The 18465-nt window shown below is 36.1% G+C and overlaps 1 protein-coding gene across 2 annotated transcripts; it reads left to right on the forward strand.

The window, feature by feature from the left end:
• Nucleotides 1–494: 494 nt before the first annotated feature.
• On the forward strand, nucleotides 495–18260 carry LOC126457763 (eukaryotic initiation factor 4A-I). 2 transcript variants are annotated; one of them, XM_050094327.1, is made up of 11 exons: nucleotides 495–555; nucleotides 1501–1606; nucleotides 1759–1906; nucleotides 1990–2099; nucleotides 2266–2431; nucleotides 3160–3269; nucleotides 3344–3452; nucleotides 15694–15866; nucleotides 16760–16929; nucleotides 17028–17212; nucleotides 18184–18260. In XM_050094327.1, exons 1-10 carry the CDS (start codon nucleotides 533–535, stop codon nucleotides 17170–17172), a joined length of 1260 nt encoding a protein of 419 aa, XP_049950284.1. In that variant the 5' UTR covers nucleotides 495–532; the 3' UTR covers nucleotides 17173–17212; nucleotides 18184–18260. The 2 variants fall into 2 exon arrangements, with proteins under 2 accessions (XP_049950284.1, XP_049950283.1); XM_050094326.1 differs by having other exon boundaries at nucleotides 17028–18260.
• The last annotated feature ends 205 nt before the right edge of the window (nucleotides 18261–18465 follow it).

The following is an 18465-nucleotide window of genomic DNA, read 5'->3' on the forward strand; positions in this document are numbered from 1 at the left end:
AGTAACTACATGTTAAACGAAATTGTATGTTTCTAAAGTGACCCTCAACACAAGAAAATTCTGCGAGCTTCAGTCCCTGAAACACTTGCGACGCAAACTGAAAACTGATAATGAAACCACATTCTGCGGCTGATAAGTAATTACTGGTTTGGACAACATAAATACATCATTTGTTGTGATGCTGTAAGTCTTATTGGCTCCAAGGTTTCTATAACCCAGCATTTAATTTCTCCCCCCTTGCTGCTCAAATTCGAAGCGCACAGAATTATGGGTATATACGCAACTTCCTGTATGATCACCTAATCGTCTTACGCAATATAAAAGTAGAGCTCAACAAAAAAATTTAAAATCAGTTTATTTTCCTCTATATGGAGTAGAGAGAGTTTATTTTTAAATTTTGGATATACTGCATTATCAATATCTTTGAAACTTTGAGTGTATACATTCGCGAACTTCGTACCCCTTTCGCGCATGAACACATTGGCGAAGTCACTAGAATTTCTCTTTCCGTCGCTCTAATCGTGAGTTGAACATGTCGTATGCAGCAGATAGAAGGTAAGTGATAGGTTTTTCGAAGCTGTATGGTAGATTCAGTTTAAAGGTTTATGTAAATGTTGTCTAGGGTACACTATTGGAAGCTCTAGATAATATTTTGTAAATTTGTTACATTGTAATCTGCTGTGTGAACCGTATTGTCAAGGTTTCCAATGGTGTGGTGCGATTGCCAACATGGCGTTCAGGTATAATTTGACAATGAACGTGAATTACTCGCACGCTTTGGTTTAAAAGATGCTGTGTTCAATAAAATGATGTTGATTTAGTGCTACTTGAACGTGGCGTTTAGAAGTGATGGTTAGTTTATCTACCAATAGCTAAAGAAGTTTGGCACGCTTTCGCACTGGCACTAAGTGACACAGGTTTAATTCGTAGTTTTATTCGGTCTTGCGAGAAGGAGGTTTGAACTCAAATACTCTTAATTTTGTGAGAATCAGTACATGTATATTTGTGCTTGCGGGAACTGCTTATAAACTCTGCACTTTTGTGTTGAACTATATGGCATTGTGAAAGGAAAATTTGCTGTTCGTAGAATTCAAACTGATGTCGGCACAGAACCATTCCTTTATTTTCCAGGGTACTACCGTTAAAAATAATTCTTAATGTAACTTGGGTTAATGTGGAGACCAGCTTGTTGGCTATGAGCCTATTTGGCGCGCGCACACCAGCAGATCGTGACAGCAATGTGGGAGACTCGTGCTGGTGACAGTGTAGTCGAGGAAAGAGAATCACTCACATGCTAACGGAATCGTAGATAGCAGGAAAGAGAGTTATAATGCAAGAATGTCTTTAATTTGATTTGTAAATTTTTATGGTAGAGAAATATTGTACACTTGCTTGAGTCGCCTCTTTGTGATGTTTGAGCAATTCCCGTACCGTAGTGGAACATTTTAGCGAGGTTTTTGTTTGACAAATTTCACAGACAATTGTAATTTTTTATTTCAGAAATGACTGGCCTGCGGACGAGTCCAAAAATGGCCCAGAAAAGGACGCATATGAAGGACCTCCAGGAATGGAACCCGATGGCGTTATTGAGTCGAACTGGGAGCAGGTAAGTAATATGTAATAGCACTTTAACTCGTGGAAAAGCAGAGGAGCAATGTAAGCGTAAGAGCCGCGGAGTTTTTGAAATTTCTTGAATTTTGTTCAATCTTTGTAATACTATCCTTCTTTGGCTTGTGAAAGTATGAATTTTATCCTTAGGTGGTTGAGAACTTTGATGACATGAATTTGAAGGAAGAGTTATTGAGAGGCATTTATGCATATGGTTTTGAAAAACCATCTGCTATTCAGCAGCGAGCTATCATGCCTTGCATTAAAGGCCACGATGTCATTGCTCAGGCACAGTCAGGTAGGTTTAGTACTGGTCTGATTTAAGTCTTTTTAAATTGTACTCAGTGGAAGATACAACTTTTCTTTCTTTTTACTGCCTAGGTACTGGAAAAACGGCAACCTTCTCAATATCAATCCTCCAGCTCATTGACACTTCACTTCGTGAATGTCAAGCATTAATCTTAGCACCAACCCGAGAGTTGGCACAGCAGGTATCTTTTCCCAACTGATTATGATTTGTCATAAATTGTCAGTATACCGTTATTGATTTAGTTCCTGAAATAGCAAAATTAAGTTGCAACTTGCTATTTACTGAATGGTATAAATTTTTAAGTAAACAATTTGCTCTTTTAATGACTGAAGTTACTTCTGTTACAGATCCAGAAGGTTGTGATTGCATTAGGGGATTTTATGAATGCACAGTGTCATGCCTGTATTGGTGGGACAAATGTTCGTGAAGATATGAAGAAGCTGGAGATGGGTGTTCATGTTGTAGTTGGAACACCAGGCCGAGTAATGGACATGATTAACAGACGAGCCCTAAGTAAGTGTAGCTTTAATGATGCATCAAGTTTGGTAATAGTGCATTTGTTTGTGAAGTGAAGTGTAAGAGCAGTCAATATATGAATTTCAAAATTGCATATTTGAGAAGCTGAAAGTGCCAAAGATTCACAATTTGGGGTCTAGTGAGCAGGGGATACAACCCGTCGGCTTTGGACAATGACGTCACAAGTCGCCAAACGACAAGAGATTCTTCTTAGTGTTGGAGCTCCCTTCAGTAGCTGATAAGTGTTTTTTGGCTTTTTAAAAAAAAATCTCACGAGATAGAATAAACAGATCCACTTTATTAAGGAATCAGTAAAAAAACGAAACAAACATAACAGCAAAAGCGAAAATGGTAAACTGCTCTCTGGCGACTTGTGACGTCATTGTCCAAAGCCAACGGGTTGTATCCCCTGCTACACTAGACCCCACAGTTTCATGTGAGAACACCCCTGTGCAAAAGCTATAGCTACTTTTACTTAGTAAAAAAAATACTGTTGGTATGTATGTGCTACAGTACCAAAGTAAAAATAATGGCAAATTGTTGGCTGTGTATTTAAACTTTCCTTTCTGTAGGGTGGTAGTGTTTATACAGATGGATTAGTTTATATATGTTAGACTGTAACTGTTTATAAGAATCAATTTCAATGATTTTCCTTGCCTTTGTGGTGTAAAAGGAAATAAATTAACTATGACTTTGTCATTCTTTCATATGGCATTTTGTTTTAGGAACAAATAGCATTAAGCTGTTCGTATTAGATGAGGCTGACGAAATGTTGTCCCGTGGTTTCAAGGATCAGATATACGATGTATTTAAGACTCTTAATCCAGAAATACAGGTAATATGCTTTCATCTTTGTTGGTAATGTGAAGTAGGGTAGACAAATTAATATTAATCTGGAACCCATTTCAGGTCATTTTGCTGTCAGCTACAATGCCTGCTGATGTACTTGAGGTGACAGGTTACTTCATGAGGAATCCTGTTCAGATTTTGGTGAAGAAAGAAGAGCTTACACTTGAAGGTAAGTTCATATGCTTCTGGATAACATCAATAAGTTCAGTTATAACCCTGACATGTTCTTCACGGGTCATTCCATGTCAAGTCACCCAGGCCTTGACACCAACCATGTCAGATTTTGATGAAACTTGGTACAATTACTACTTTTATCATCCTGAAAGCACTTGTAAAATTTTTTTGCTCTTTCTCTGATAGTTTTTTTTTATAAATTTTTAAAGTTTTTAGATTTGGCGTTGTTTCAGCAGTCGGAAATCTTAACTTAAACGTGTCCTCACAACTAAACAAATTTGTATATTAAAGAATACTCAAGATATAAGTATGAAATTTTGGAATAAGTTTGTGTATTATATCTAAATGTTAAAAAAAATTACCATAAAGATATATTAAAACCTTTCAAATGAATAAAAATTTACAAGTTTTTTTTAGCTAACGGATGTTCAGTTTTACAAAAACTGCAGTATCTAGAGTCTCAGACCTGATAGAAAGCTCAAATTTGTTTTAAAATACTCTTAATTGTATAGGCTATTAGATAAAAGAAAAATTATGTTGGCTTTTTAACCTGTTTAATAGTTATCTAATTTTTAAAATAATATTAATTATATTTTAAAAATAAAAAGTACCAAGTGACTTAGACACCGAAAATAAGTTTTTGTCTTAAAGTAACAATGTACGCTTGGATTTTGTTCTGTTACTCCTGTGTTTTGAAGTAAAAAATTATTACAGTGTTAAATAGTGCTTGGATAGTATTTTATTAAGTTTATTCGAACTTTCAGTAAGTACTGTTACTTAGTTTACAGAGATTCTTTTCCAATATCCTATAAAAGTAACCAGAACAGTAATCAGACCAAAAGTGAAATCAGTATGTCAGATATTCAAACCTGTAGCGTAGGGTTATTTAAAAAATCTGACTGTTTCCAAACAACCTACACACCTTCAAAAAAGTTACAACCGGTATCTGAATTGAGTGAGGAAGAAAAAGATTTGATCCACTTACGATCTGGAATTAATCTGTCTGAATTTAAGAATATATGTTCATACCACAGCTACTACTTTTTAAATGTTTTTGAAAAGTATCAAACAACATGTGTAGACCCACTAAAAAAACACAAAAAGCCCATCAAAAAATCATTGAGAAGTGTAGGCTTGGATCTTTCTAAACAATTACTGACAAAAAATGTTAGTGTAAAACCTGGACAAAAGTTTTGCTCAACATGCTGTAACTTTTGTGAGGAAAAATTAAGAGTTGGTCAATTAAAGTGAAACAGATGAAGTTATGGTTGAATTAGAATCACATGAATCCAGAAATGAATCCCTCGTACGAACAAACATTGCTCTTGATAATTTAGGTTTAACACCGATAGAGCTTCATTGCTTGTCAGAACAAAGTAAAGGGTCTTATTTTAAAAGGAAGGTTAGCAGTATTGAAAAGACTGCAAAAAAGGCGGTTTCAAAACCATTAAAATATGATGCACCAAGTTCTGATGATGTCGAAGAAGATACAAGTGTGGTTGAGAAAGCAAAGGATTTTGATGTAATGATTTCTCTTATGAAAGAGAAGATTTCATCTGTTGGGAGGTCTAGAAAAATCCAGATTCTGACCTTGGCTCCAGATTCTCGAGTCAAAATAAAGTGATGAAAGAGTTTAATGTGAGTGAGTACATGGTGCGACAAGCTAGAAAGCTAAAATCTGAAAAGGGTATGTTGGAAACTCCTGGTCCAAAAAAAGGTAAAACTTTCTGAAAATACAGTAAGACTTGTAACAGATTTTTATGAAAAGGATGAAAGTTCCAGAGTGCTACCTGGAACAAAAGACAGTGTTCAAAAAATGAGTACATGCAAAAAAGACTCATTTTGTGTAACTTGAGAGAACTCTATTATTCTTTCTAATGGGAGAATCCCTAGGTAGAAGTAGGATTTTCAAAATTTTGTTTCTTGAGACCTAAATGGTGTATCCTTGCTGGTGCTGCAGGCACACACACTGTATGTGTATGCAGTATCCAATAGAATGTTAAACTATTACTGGATGCTGTGAAAATTGAAGAATCTTATGAAGACCTAATTAAGATGCTTGGGTGCAACACGGAAAACCAAAACTGCATGCTACGTCATTGCGACAGCTATACTGCACTAACTGAGTACTTATCTGAAAAACTAAGTGAAGATTATGATTTAGAAGAAGAAATTGTAATCAGTCAGTGGGTTAACACAGACAGGGCAGAAATGATCAAACAGTCTATCAGTGTTGAAGACTACTTTTCTTTGTTGGTTAGGTCATTGGAAAAGCTCACCCCACACTCGTTTATAGCAAAATCCCAATCAGCAGCCTTTAACAGATTGAAAGAAGACCCACCACCCGAAACAGCAATTATTGTGATGGATTTCAGTGAAAATTATTCCTTTGTTATACAAAATGAGATCCAAAGTTACCACTGGAATAGAGGTGGTTGTACTCTACACCCAGTTGGAGTTTTTCTAAGAAATGAGGAAAACAATGGTTTTTGTTTCCAACCAATGTTCTATTAGTGATGACCAAGAACGTGATACTGGTTTTGTTAACTTTGTACAAAAAGAAATTACAAAGTGGCTGTCATTACATCATACTGACATTGACTCAGTTCACTACTTTACAGATGGTTGTGCTGGGCAGTACAAAAATAGAAACAGTTCTAAAAATTTGACTGAACACTTGAGAGACTTTAATTTGAAGGCCCAACACACTTTTTTTGCAACAAGTCATGGGAAGTCAATTTGTGATGGCCTAGGAGGAACTATCAAAAGAATTTTAAGGAAAGCTAGTATACAGCTTTCAGACAAAGAACAAATGATGACAGTAATTGATGTGTGTTCATTTTCACTTTATTGACAAAAAAGAAGCTGATTTGCTACGGTTAAAACTAGAAAACCGTTTTTCAGCAACCCGAACCATTCCTGGAACAAGAAGTTTTCATAACTTCAAACCACTTCCAACAAAAAACTTTGAAATTAGGAGGACTGCAGATAGTGTAAAACCCTCCTTACTCTTTTCTTTCCATTCATCTTCTGATTGGGTTCGTGTTGAACCATCTGTAGATAGCTATGTGGCTGTAAATTATGATGGTAACTGGTACTTTGGTCTGGTAAAAACAATATTCAATGATGAAGAAGATGCAGAAATTCTATTTCTACATCCTTCAGGACCAGCTGCATCATTTTATTGGCCTGAAAGAGAAGATTCTTGCATAGTGCCTTTGGAGCACATAGTCTGTGTAGTAGACGCACCTCAATCAAGCGGCACTGGAAGAATGTATTACTTCAATAAAGACTGTATCAAAAGAACTGAAAGCTCTTGGATGCAGTGGAAAAACAAGTTGAATCAGCATTAATGTTTATTAAAAAGACAAAATTACTCAAAAAATTCAATGTTTCAAGCAATCAGTTGGGTTATACATAAGTACACTATCTTTGTACATAATTCTAATGTAATCTACTATAATTAATAAACATGTTAAAAAACCATCATTATTTTTATCAGGTAGCCTACATGTTTAAGAGTAAATTAAAACAAATTTGAGCATTCTACCAGGTCTGAGACTCTAGATATTGCAATTCTTATAAAACAAAACATCCGTTAAAAAACGAAAAGAAAAAAAATACATATATATATTTTTTCATGGAAAATATTAATATATTTTAATAGTATCATTTTTATCTTCAAATATGTATAATAAATAAACTTGCTGCAAAAATTCATGATGTTATCTAGAAGAGTTTTTAAGATAAGCAATTTTAAAGTTTTGAATACAAATTAAATTTACCATTTCGGAAGGTTCAGAAAACGCAAAACATAAAAACTTAAACAATTTATAAAAAAAACTATAAGAGATACAGCAAAAATATTTTGCAGGTGTTGTCAGGATAGTATTAGAACCATTTGAGCCAAATTTCATGAAAATCTAAGGAGGTGGGTGTAAAATTTATTTTTTTTGGGTGATTTGATGTGGAATGACCCGCACATTCACATTCGCATTGGTGTGTCGGAATTTAAAATTACAAGCAGAGCAAGTGTCTCTAGTGAGGCTGTAGCTCTTCAATTTGAACAGTTGTTAATAACACTATTGTGAGAGTGCAAACCTTTAATTTTAGATTTCTGTACAGTTTCAGTTCTGTGGTGATGCTGAAATGCTTAGATGAGGGGAAATTAGCTGTAATAGCTTGTCTGGGTTAGTGGTAGGCAATGCCTCTCATCTCTGAAATCTGGTTGATTTACAATGTAGCCTGTAGTCTACTTTAAATGGAATGTAATATTTGAGAGTTGAATGTGAATACAAAATTAGGTAGTAGTGATATGTTGTCTAGTCAGATCTGCAGTTATTGTAACATTTGCTCCATATTTAATATCATGCATAAGAATCTAATTTTGCAATTGGTTCAGCAGTCTCTGTTGAAGGAATTGTGTTGAAAGTTGATCCATGTTTAGTGCACTTTTCTTTGTAAGAAGCCTTAAGAGGTAAATTCAGAAATCTATTACATAGTAGAAAAATACCTCTCTCTCTCTCTCTCTCTCTCTCTCTCTCTCTCTCTCTCTCTCTCTCTCTCTCTCTCTCTCTCTCTCTCTCTCTCTCACACACACACACACACACACACACACACACACACACACACACACACACCTACCTGTGGTTAAGGATGATAAAATTTGTGGAAAATAGTATGTAGATATCACACTTTGATGGTCTTAGATTCCCAAAGCTGCTTGTATATTATATATGTAAACTTCTAACTAACAAGTCACTTTGGGTGATGAACTTCCAGAGAGCTGTGCAAATAGCATTCATAGTTGAAAGTGTAAGTTAATGTTATCGATAATGGATACTGGCTATTTCTTTGATAGGAAATGTAACGGGAAAAATCTGGTAAATGACCAGTACATAAAATTCACCATTTACAAAATTTTAAGTTGAGGTAGTGATTACAGGATTGTTTCAAATGACTACTGGAATCAAATGTGCAGTAAGTTACGTATTATTTATATAGAAATCCAATATGGAATATGTGAAGAAGGCACTGAGTGTAATCATCTGAAGATGGGTGTAAGTCCAAAACTATGATTAACATGGTTTCTTGGGTCCAGTACGGGACATTTTTAAAATTACTCAAGCCTTAGTTTACTGAAATATATTAAACGATTTCAAAAGTTTATCCTCTTACAGCTTAACATTAAGCAGACTTTCCTTTGTCCATTGCTAAATAGCGAGACAAAAATGATTTTTCAATTTATCCTGGTGTACTTAATGTCAAAATAGTTCATGGATAAACTGCCACAGGTCAGTGTCAAACAGGCACAATATTTTGCCAAACAGCCATGTTGCCATCAGGTGCACTTATGGCGATGTGGTCATTTGCCGAAATATTGTGCCTATTGGACATTCACATAAAGCAGTTCACCTGTGAAATGGACAAGAAATGAATAGTTAAAATGATAAACTGTGTAGATTAGTGACTTTGCATGCAAAAATATAAAACATTGTGTTTGTTACGTTGCCAGATGACAGGTGAAAAATGGGATCGGGAACCATGCCTCCCCGTTGTCAGTGCTTGTTCAAAGATAGGCTGAGAGGGCACAGCTGTAAAAGGGTGCTTAAAAACTTGATGCTGAACATATAGGTATAAAATTTTTAAAAATCCTCTCCAGTCTTAAAATTCTAACCCCACACATTTTTGCAACCTCCAGACAGCACTACAAAACAGGACTGTCAGGGATTGAATGGCCTTCAGTTGTGACTGGTAATTGACTACTGAATTCTAACAATTGAACAAGAATTATTCATTAAAAATTGGCTGCTATTAGTGTCAAGTAGTAATCTGTCACAAATTTCCCATCTCTACATTAGGCTTGAGACATTGTTCACTGTAGTGCTGTAATTACTTGCATCTCATTCTTTAATCCATAATGAAATTACATGAATTACTGTTGTTCAGTTTTGTCTGTCTTTAGGAGGTAGAAGTACACAGGAATTTTATGCCATGTCTAGGAAACTGAGGCTAGACGTTTCTGCTTTTAAAGAGGCTGGAAAAGATTTATCCAGCCACTAACAGAAGGCCAAATGGTATGACACACACTTTTAAATACTTGAGTTATGGTTTCCTCAAGTGGTGTTCAGGGATGCATTGACTGAATCGGGCAAGGCATATACCAACAGCTCACATCAATGTATAATATAATGTAAAGGCATTTGCAGTTCTTTTAGTGCAGCAAAGTAAATTAGGACAAATGTATGTTGTTTCATTAAAATAACCAGTAAGGGTTTGACGTAGAGGAAATGAAGATTTTCTTTTTATGCACATTTTGAGAGAGCTTATGTTTCATGGCCCAAAACTGGCAATCTTGCCTTTGAACCTACATCTATGTGATCATGTTGCCTTGCACTTGTCACTGTTTGGTGGCAGCAGCCAAACTTTCAGATGCAGCTACTGGGCTCCCTGCTTTGGAGGCATTGCGGGAACATATGGGTGTGTGAAACTTAAATATCATTCCTTTGACTGAAACTGTAACATTCTCTAATTTATCAGTCTGAAGAATGTGTTGTATTAGAAATAACTGATCCCTTACACCCATTTTCAATAAGGTACACAATACTAATGTGTGCATACAAGCTACACTGTTAATGGGATTTGGGGTGTGGTAGAAGCTAGCAATTAATACCATTACACTTCCTGGCAGATTAAAACTATGTTGCCAGACCGAGACTCGAACTCGGCACACAGTTTTAATCTGCCAGGAAGTTTCATATCAGCACACACTCCGCTGCAGGGTGAAAATCTCATTCTAATACCATTACAGTTGCTACTAAATGCTGTTCAGTAAACTAAATTTTCTTGAAATCTTTCCATACATTTTTGTTTAAATTGGCTATGATGCAAATAGGTTAGATGCCTACATATGAATGTTGTTCAGTTTTGAGAATGTCATGAATAACAATTTAAAGGTAAGATGCATATGGAAATGAACAAGGTAAGTGAACACCGGATGAAACAGCAGAAATCTGATATACTTAATACAAAGTCAGGAAACATTTAAAAACTCCCAATGTTTGTTGCATTTCAAAGCCAGTCCTTTATCAGTGTTAGTCCCCCAATTCTTCAAAGTCATCAATGTGGTGACACTGATTAGTGTAGTCAGATGTCGAAGATTGGTTTGTAAGCTACAGTGGAGTTAAACCAATGGGTTTAAATGTGGCATAAATTTAAGGCAGATGTATAACATGTGTGAATAGCACCTACAGAAGATATCATAAATTATTTACTGTATATTTCCCGATCTGTCCATTACAGCTCCCTCTAGTACCATGGAAGTTACACAGATGTCTTTAACACATACCCAATGATCTTGTTCCTCCTCTAGGCAATGTTTCCTCAATGTTCCTTTCTTCACTAAGGAGAACCTCACTTATCAGTCCACTCAATTTTCACCATTCTTCCATAATAATCATCTTGAACATTTTGCGTCTCTTTTACTTGTTTTCCCACGGACTGTCAATCACTTAGATTTATATTTCTTCCTCAAATTAAGGTGGATCATTTGACATCAGTAAACATATTGTAGCTAAAATTGCTATATGTGATGGGGCTAGTCTGCTTCTTGTCTGGTCCTGGATTCATCTGTTGTCATTTTACTTCCAAGGCTAGATGAGTCTTTTACTTTGTGTATTAGAGGAGTCAAAATCTTGACTTCTCTATAACCCTTTTCTGTTGCTCCTTGATACTTTTTTTTCATTTACTTGTAATCGATTATCTGCTTAGTAGCTTCTTCATCCTATGCAATAGATTTTGTAATTCTTTCATTTTCACATAGAACAGCACTGTCACCAATATTGGAAGGATTGCCCATGTAGTGTGCACAAAGAAATAATTATTGGTGGGGGGGAGTACCTAACTTGTAATTGTCATTTTAAGATTTCATGCCTCCACCCCTCTATTTATTCCTTTTGACAGCTTGCTACACTTGGTCTGCCCAAAACTTTTGGATCACAGAGTGTGCGCCCCCCCCCCCCCCCCCCCCCCCCAAAAAAAAAAACACACACATAAAATTGTTGTAATGGTCAACTGTGTTCCTGCTGTGTTAGAAGTGTTCTGAAATGGAGTAGCCATTACGAAGATTGTAGTGATGCTCTAATTAGTAAAATTTTCTTACAAAATGGCTGCAGAAATTTGTTGGCACATGGAGTATTAAACTAATGGTGTATAGCTGACATGACACTGCTATGGAGATACAAAGTAGCAAGGGAAGTACGTTATGCACATCTGTAGACCTGCTTTCCCATGTTTATTGTACACTTTCTATTGGTGCACATGGAAACAGCTATACTGCTTCTGCGTTACTTGTATCAAATTTCAAAAATATTTTATATAAAACTTTTTTGTACAAGAGCAGCATGAACAATGTCCCTGATCATTGTAGGACATAATGTGAGGACTTGATTATCAAGTAGAGGATTCTCTCTGTGGATGTTACATCCAAACCAAAGTAGTAAGACTCGGTGGTTAGATCATTCCATTGTTACAATGAAATCACATTAACTAGTGTTGTAAAATAAAGCTAAGTGTAATGGTTATGTTTTAACTTGATTTAATCCTCTTTCACATGGGCATTCAGATTGCCTGCCTCTGGAGTATCAGTTCAGTTGTGCAACTGAATTCGTGATTACCTGTATCAAAGTATGAAGTAAATGATAGAAAATTGAGCAACAGAGGTGGTATCCATTGTCCTCCAAAGAAGTGTGACAGGCCCTCTGCTGTTCGTAATATCTGCACGTGAGTAAGGAAAAGTATGAGGTCATGGTTACATGATACAGTAGTGTAAAGCCTGTCAAATCAACTAATACATAGGAATTACAATCATGACAGTTTCAATTGGAATAGGCATGTTTAAAATGTTTTGGGGAGCACAAACCAGATTGTTTTATTGGCACAGAACAAAGATGCAACAGGTCTACTAAAGAAACTGCTTACACTAAGCTTGTCTGACCCCTTGTAGAGTAATGCTGTGTGGTATAGGATCCTTCCCAGATAGGAGTGACAGAGGATGTGCAAAAAGTTCAAAGTAGGGCAGCTTGCTTCATATTATTGCAAAATGGGGGAAAATGTCTGAGAAAACAAGTGAGTTGGTGGTGACAATCATTAAAACAAAGGTGTGTTTCATTGTGAGATCTTTCACGAAATTTTAATCACCAACTTTCTTATCTGAATGTGAAAATATCTAAGCACAACGAGAGTTTTCTGAATGATTTATTCAACTGAACGTGCTTCACAAATTGAGCAAGTCAATAATGTGTTGCTCTATCTTCGGACCCTTAATGCTAGCAGTTATTCAGCTTGGCATTGGTATGGCTGTTGAATGGATATTGTGCCAAATTCTGGCCATTTAGTGCATTATATCACCAAAACCTAGGTGTTTGGATGGCTGCCCATAGTGCTCCAACTGTTCAGTTGGAGAGAGATCTGGCAATCTTGCTGGACAACATAGGATTTGTTGAGCATGAAGACAAAGCCGTGTATGGGTAGGCATTATCTTGCTGAAACGTAAGCCCAGGATGGCTTGCCATGAAGGGCAACAAAACAGGGCATAGAATATTGTTGACGCACTGCTGTGCTGCAAGGGTGCCATGGATGTTCATGAAAGGGATCTTACTATGGAAAGAAATAGCACCCCAGACTATCACTCCTTGTCGGTCTATATGGCGGGTGACAATCAGGCTGGTATCTCAGCACTGTCTGGTGTGTCTAAATTTCTCCTCACTGGTAATTGAGCCTCAGCTCACTGGGACTTGTCACCTTGACAGTTCTACTCCAATCAATGACATGCTTTGGGTGGAGGTGCCCAGGTCAATAATGCAGTATCAACCTGTTTGTGTCCCTTATCGTATGGCCCAACAACCAGAAGTGATAGTCTAGGGTGCCATGTCTTTTCCTCCTTTTATCTGCGGCACGCTTACAGCACAACGCTACCCGATGATATTCTACGCCCAGTTTCGTTGCCCTTCATGGCAAGCCATCCTGGGTTTATATTTAAGCAAGATATGTCCACCCACCAGCACGGGGCAAGAGTTCCTACTGCTAGTCTACATGCTTGCCAAACTCTACATTGTATAGCAAGATCACTGGATCTGTTCACGATTAAGAATGTTTGGAGCATTATGGGCAGGGCCTTCCAGCCAACTCCGGTATTTGATTATTAGATGCACAAATTGGTCAGAGCTTGTAACGATATCTCTCAGGACATCCAACAATCCTATCAGTGTCAAGCCGAATAACTGCTTGCGTAAGGGCCAAAGGTGGACCAACATGTTACTCAATTTGTGAAGCACTTCCTTCTGTGAATAAATCATACAATTTTTCTGAAATTGTAATAGTTTGTTTTTCTGTACATTTGTGTCATTTCTACAGATCTGTCCCATTCAGATAATTCCTTCATGGTGTGTGTGTGTGTGTGTGTGTGTGTGTGTGTGTGTGTGTGTGTGTGTGTGTGTGTGTGTGTTTTTTATTTCGTCCCTAGTATACATAGGGCTAAATGATCAGGATAAAAGAAATTTAGCTCGTGCTAGGTGTTCATTTTTCCTATGTGGTATTAATGTGGTGTAGTAGAGAAAGTGTCTGAAGATGGTTTGGAGAAGCCTTTGTGAAGCACTTAGTGTGAATTGCATAGTAATGTTGTAGATGTGTATCAGTGATTGTGCTGAGTGTAGTTATGAATTTCTGAAGATGAGTACTGAAGATTACAGGTGCAGAAACACCAGAATACTGATGTTAATGGGTGATGTCTCTGTTAGAAGTAAACTCTTGTAATGTTTCTCACATAATGCTGCTGATTTTCGTGCTTCTGTGCACCTTTAATCTTTGTTGTTTGTTTTTGGTATGTTACATGTAGATTTCACTAAACTTTATTTGTAGTCTCCCACAAGAGACTATAGTCCATGACATTTTTGAATACTGAAGACAAGGAAAAATCCTATGCTCTTTATAAATGAGAACATCATATATGAAATATTCTGTGCAAAGTCCCAAAATCATGTCGCTGTTGAAGGAGAAATTAACAATATATTGCATGTAGAAAATAAGACCCCCAAAGGATAAAAATGAAGGGGCTATATGCCACGTGCTAAATGTTTTGTGTGTAAATTTTGTGAAGCAAATAAAAGTTTCAGAATAATCATGCTTGGGTTGGAAGTTCCTTTTTTTCCGTGCTTGTGAGATTAACATGCCTCCATCTTCAGCAAAACACAATGTTTCTTTTTCTGTGTATCCAAACATGCCTTGATTTGTTGAACATGATTATTGGTCACTTTCTTTCAGCTCTGTGGTGTGGAAAAATTGTATAAAAGCTTAAGTATTTTGCTTTTATCATGAATAGAATTTATTAACATTTCTATTACCTTAAGTGGATTGTGTATTCAGAGATAGATCCCTTGCAACCTCACTTCATTACAGGGCTTATGTATGTGACATTATGTTGAGTATCTGCATAATTTGAACAACCTCTAAAATTGAGGTGGTGGTCTCTTAAGCCATCATTGACCCTTAGTGTAAAAGCGGCTTCAGGGGCGGTAAAGTATGTAGGGGCTAAGAATGACTTATTTAGCACTGGAATAGTTGTCTTTCTGAGCTTCCTTATGTTTATTTTTTCCTTCCTCTACATTCTGTAAATCACTTAGTTTGCTGAAATAAGTTCTATGGAAAGGTGTTCAAATTTCTTGCAACCTTGCTTTCCAATTTTGATTGTACATTCACATCTTAATTGGGTTAATGTCCATGTATCTCCCCCACCCCCACCCTTCCCAACCTTTGCTGCCCTGTCTCTGAAATATTGATTTTATTGAGAGTTATAGTGTAGAGAAGCCTGGTTTGAGCTGAAAAGACAGTGTGGTAGAGATTTGTGTAGCTAATGAATGTGAATGACAAAGGATGTGATAACATATATATTATAGCTTGATTTCTTAGTTAACACTGTATGTAGTGCACATATTGTTACAAAAACTAAAACTGCAAGGTAAATTTAAATATGTTGTATTGAACAGCGAATAAAGTGTGTAGTATGAAAAATGTAAGGGGGTAACTATATAAATCATGGCATTTATATGAACAGTGTGTGTGCTGCATTGTAAAATGAGCTGCTAGTGTTTTTTACTGACATTTAGTCAAGATGTTAAATGCAATTAAGTTTGCAGTAAATTAAATGCTCATTCAGTTATTAAACATGCTTTTCTTTCCAGGTATCAAACAATTTTTCATTAATGTTGAACGTGAAGATTGGAAGCTGGACACATTGTGTGACTTGTATGATACTCTTAGCATCACACAAGCTGTCATATTTTGCAATACACGTCGTAAGGTGGATGCGCTCACTGAAAGTATGCATAAACGTGACTTCACGGTTTCAGCAATGGTGAGGATTAATCTTCAAATAAGTGTTATTGATTTTAATTGTTGGGTGTGTTTTTAATGTTAAGGAAATGTTGTTTGTTCTATTTGCATAAAGCTTTAGATGCTACATAAGGGCTTGTGGCAAATGACACAGGCATTTATAGTTTTTTACACTTTGTCTTCAAAAGCTTCTCAGCAATGTAAGAGTTCTGCATCTATAAAAACATCCTAAAAGCCCAACTCTCAAAAAGCTGTAGAAATCTTAATCCACATAAAGTTTTGTCGCTGGTTAGAATAAATGTGGAAAATGTTTCTCATGTATTGACAGTTTGCCAGTGAAGTTTGTTATAAATAACAATGTAATACAAAGATGCACATATGAAACTTGTTGAACTTTTGGGATTCTTTCATAGTGAATTAAGCTTCAACATTTTGTGAATGATGTGTTAATTTCCTTTTAGACCATTCCACAAGTTATTGAACTTCAGAAATATAAAAAAGAAGTGTAGAAACAAATTTCAAAAGCAGAATGTATTACGAAAGGTTTCTTTAGAGTAATGTTAAAACATTTAGTGTGTGGTAATGTTACAGGGGTTCCATCTTTATAAATTTGGCTGTCCAAATTGTAGGAATTACTGATACAGCCATGCAGATAAAGTAGTCGCAATTAATTTATTCATACATTAGGTTTGAAAGATTATTATTTTAATGAAATTGGTATTTCAGTTGCTGACTATATTCCTCTTCTGTCAATTAGAATTTTATGGGTTCGAGTGTTGTGTTTATTGACTTGAGAAAGAAACTATATTAAATATTTGTAGTTTGTTATAGTTTGCAAGAAAAAGTCTTACGGGTGCTTTCATTATCATGTGGTGTTGTATTTGTCAAGAAGAAAAACTGTAAAATTTGTTACAGCACGGTGACATGGAGCAAAGAGAGAGAGATGTTATTATGAGACAGTTCCGAACCGGTTCGAGTAGAGTTCTAATTACTACAGACCTTCTTGCTCGTGGTATAGATGTACAACAGGTTTCGCTAGTTATAAACTATGATCTGCCATCTAATCGAGAAAACTACATACACAGGTAAGGAAACGACAATCTTCATTTGATTGTACAATACCTTTTGTCGCAATTGTTTAGGATGATTTGAAAGTTAATAAAATTGGTTTTATCTTTTTTAGGATCGGTCGAGGTGGAAGGTTTGGCCGAAAAGGTGTAGCTATCAACTTTGTGACCCAAGATGACAGGCGTACGCTGGAGGACATTGAGAAATTCTACAACACGCATATTGATGAGATGCCTATGAATGTAGCAGACTTGATCTAAGTCTAGTGCTGTTCTGTATTGCCTCGAGTTTTCTGATGGTGTGAGTATCGAGGTTCTGGCCGCACCTATGGTTTCTGGACTGTCGTGATAGCGAATTATCGTACTTCGCTGGTCGGCTCTCGATGCACACTTTATTCTCCAGGCATCCACGCAGATTAGTGCTGTTCTTGGATCCTATCTGAGAGACTTGCATATGGGGTGTTGGGGGTTGGACTTTGCCATCCCTCCCCCCCATAAAGTGATTGTTTCTTTTGTCGGGGTGCTGAATTTGACAGCCCCTGATTGACTGAATTTGGTGTCGTGTTTAAAAAAACTAACAGGCAGGTTATTTGTATGTTGATTCGTTAAGCTCCTGTTTTGTGTTACTTTTTTTAGATATAAAATTGCCTTGTGACGGGTTCAGTTTGCGTTATCAGGCTCTCAGTGCATGAGAGAAAACTAATACTGAAAATAAGTCAGCTGACTGTATTTATATTGAACTTTGGACCTGACTGTGCTTCTGTTGAAGTTCCTCCTTCAACCATATCTATTTTTAGTGCTTTCCTGGGTAGAAAAGATGTCTTTGTATTCATATTCTGTAAAACATATTTCATCATACGTCAAATGGGTGAACGAAAACTTTTTAAAATCAGGCAAACAGTTTAACAATTACACAGTGAAAAAACTCAGAATGATGTCATTTTATTGCCGATTCCAAAATACACATTTAATTTGGTTTCATACTCTGGTATTTTGTTGTCTAGGAAGATGTTTGGTTGGATTTTGGAAAGGATATTTTAATCAAAAAAGATGCAGGAGACGATCTAATTTAATGCTTAGTTTCCAAGAAAATCATTTTTGTATAATCTTATTTAGTGCGCTAATAAAAATTATTAAATTACATTGTTTTGCTTGTTAATCAATTGAAACCCTGTTTGAACATGGATTGCTTTACTGCGTCAGTTATTCAGATTTTTTGTGTTTTAAGGATAGGCAAGCTATTATATTCAAACTGCTTTTCTGTATTTACAGGCAATTTTGGCCAGTCCGCCAGTGAGAAGAAATTTTTGGAAATAAAGATCAAAATTTCCTAATTGAAGTCCAGCAAACAGTGGTTTTCTTATCGTTTGTATATTCCTAAAAATTCCTCTCCTTTGTGCCCTGAAAGTTTGTTTGATTGAAATTTTATATTTCAGTTTACAATATTTTGTACCTCAAATTTTGCTAGATTTACTGGTTCTTATTTATTGAATTTTTAGCAGTTTATGAGCATGAACTTTGTAAATTTAGCAAAATATATTTTAAATAGATTGT

The sequence above is a fragment of the Schistocerca serialis genome, chromosome 2 (assembly GCF_023864345.2).
Source record: "Schistocerca serialis cubense isolate TAMUIC-IGC-003099 chromosome 2, iqSchSeri2.2, whole genome shotgun sequence".
Lineage (NCBI taxonomy): Eukaryota > Metazoa > Arthropoda > Insecta > Orthoptera > Acrididae > Schistocerca > Schistocerca serialis.

Excerpts from the sequence above, each read along its gene's own strand:
- LOC126457763 (XM_050094326.1), top strand. The coding sequence starts at position 533 with ATGTCGTATGCAGCAGATAGAAG. Across the intron at positions 2,432-3,159 it reads GATTAACAGACGAGCCCTAA|GAACAAATAGCATTAAGCTG; the intron begins GTAAGTGTAGCT and ends ATTTTGTTTTAG. Across the intron at positions 16,930-17,027 it reads CGAGAAAACTACATACACAG|GATCGGTCGAGGTGGAAGGT; the intron begins GTAAGGAAACGA and ends TATCTTTTTTAG.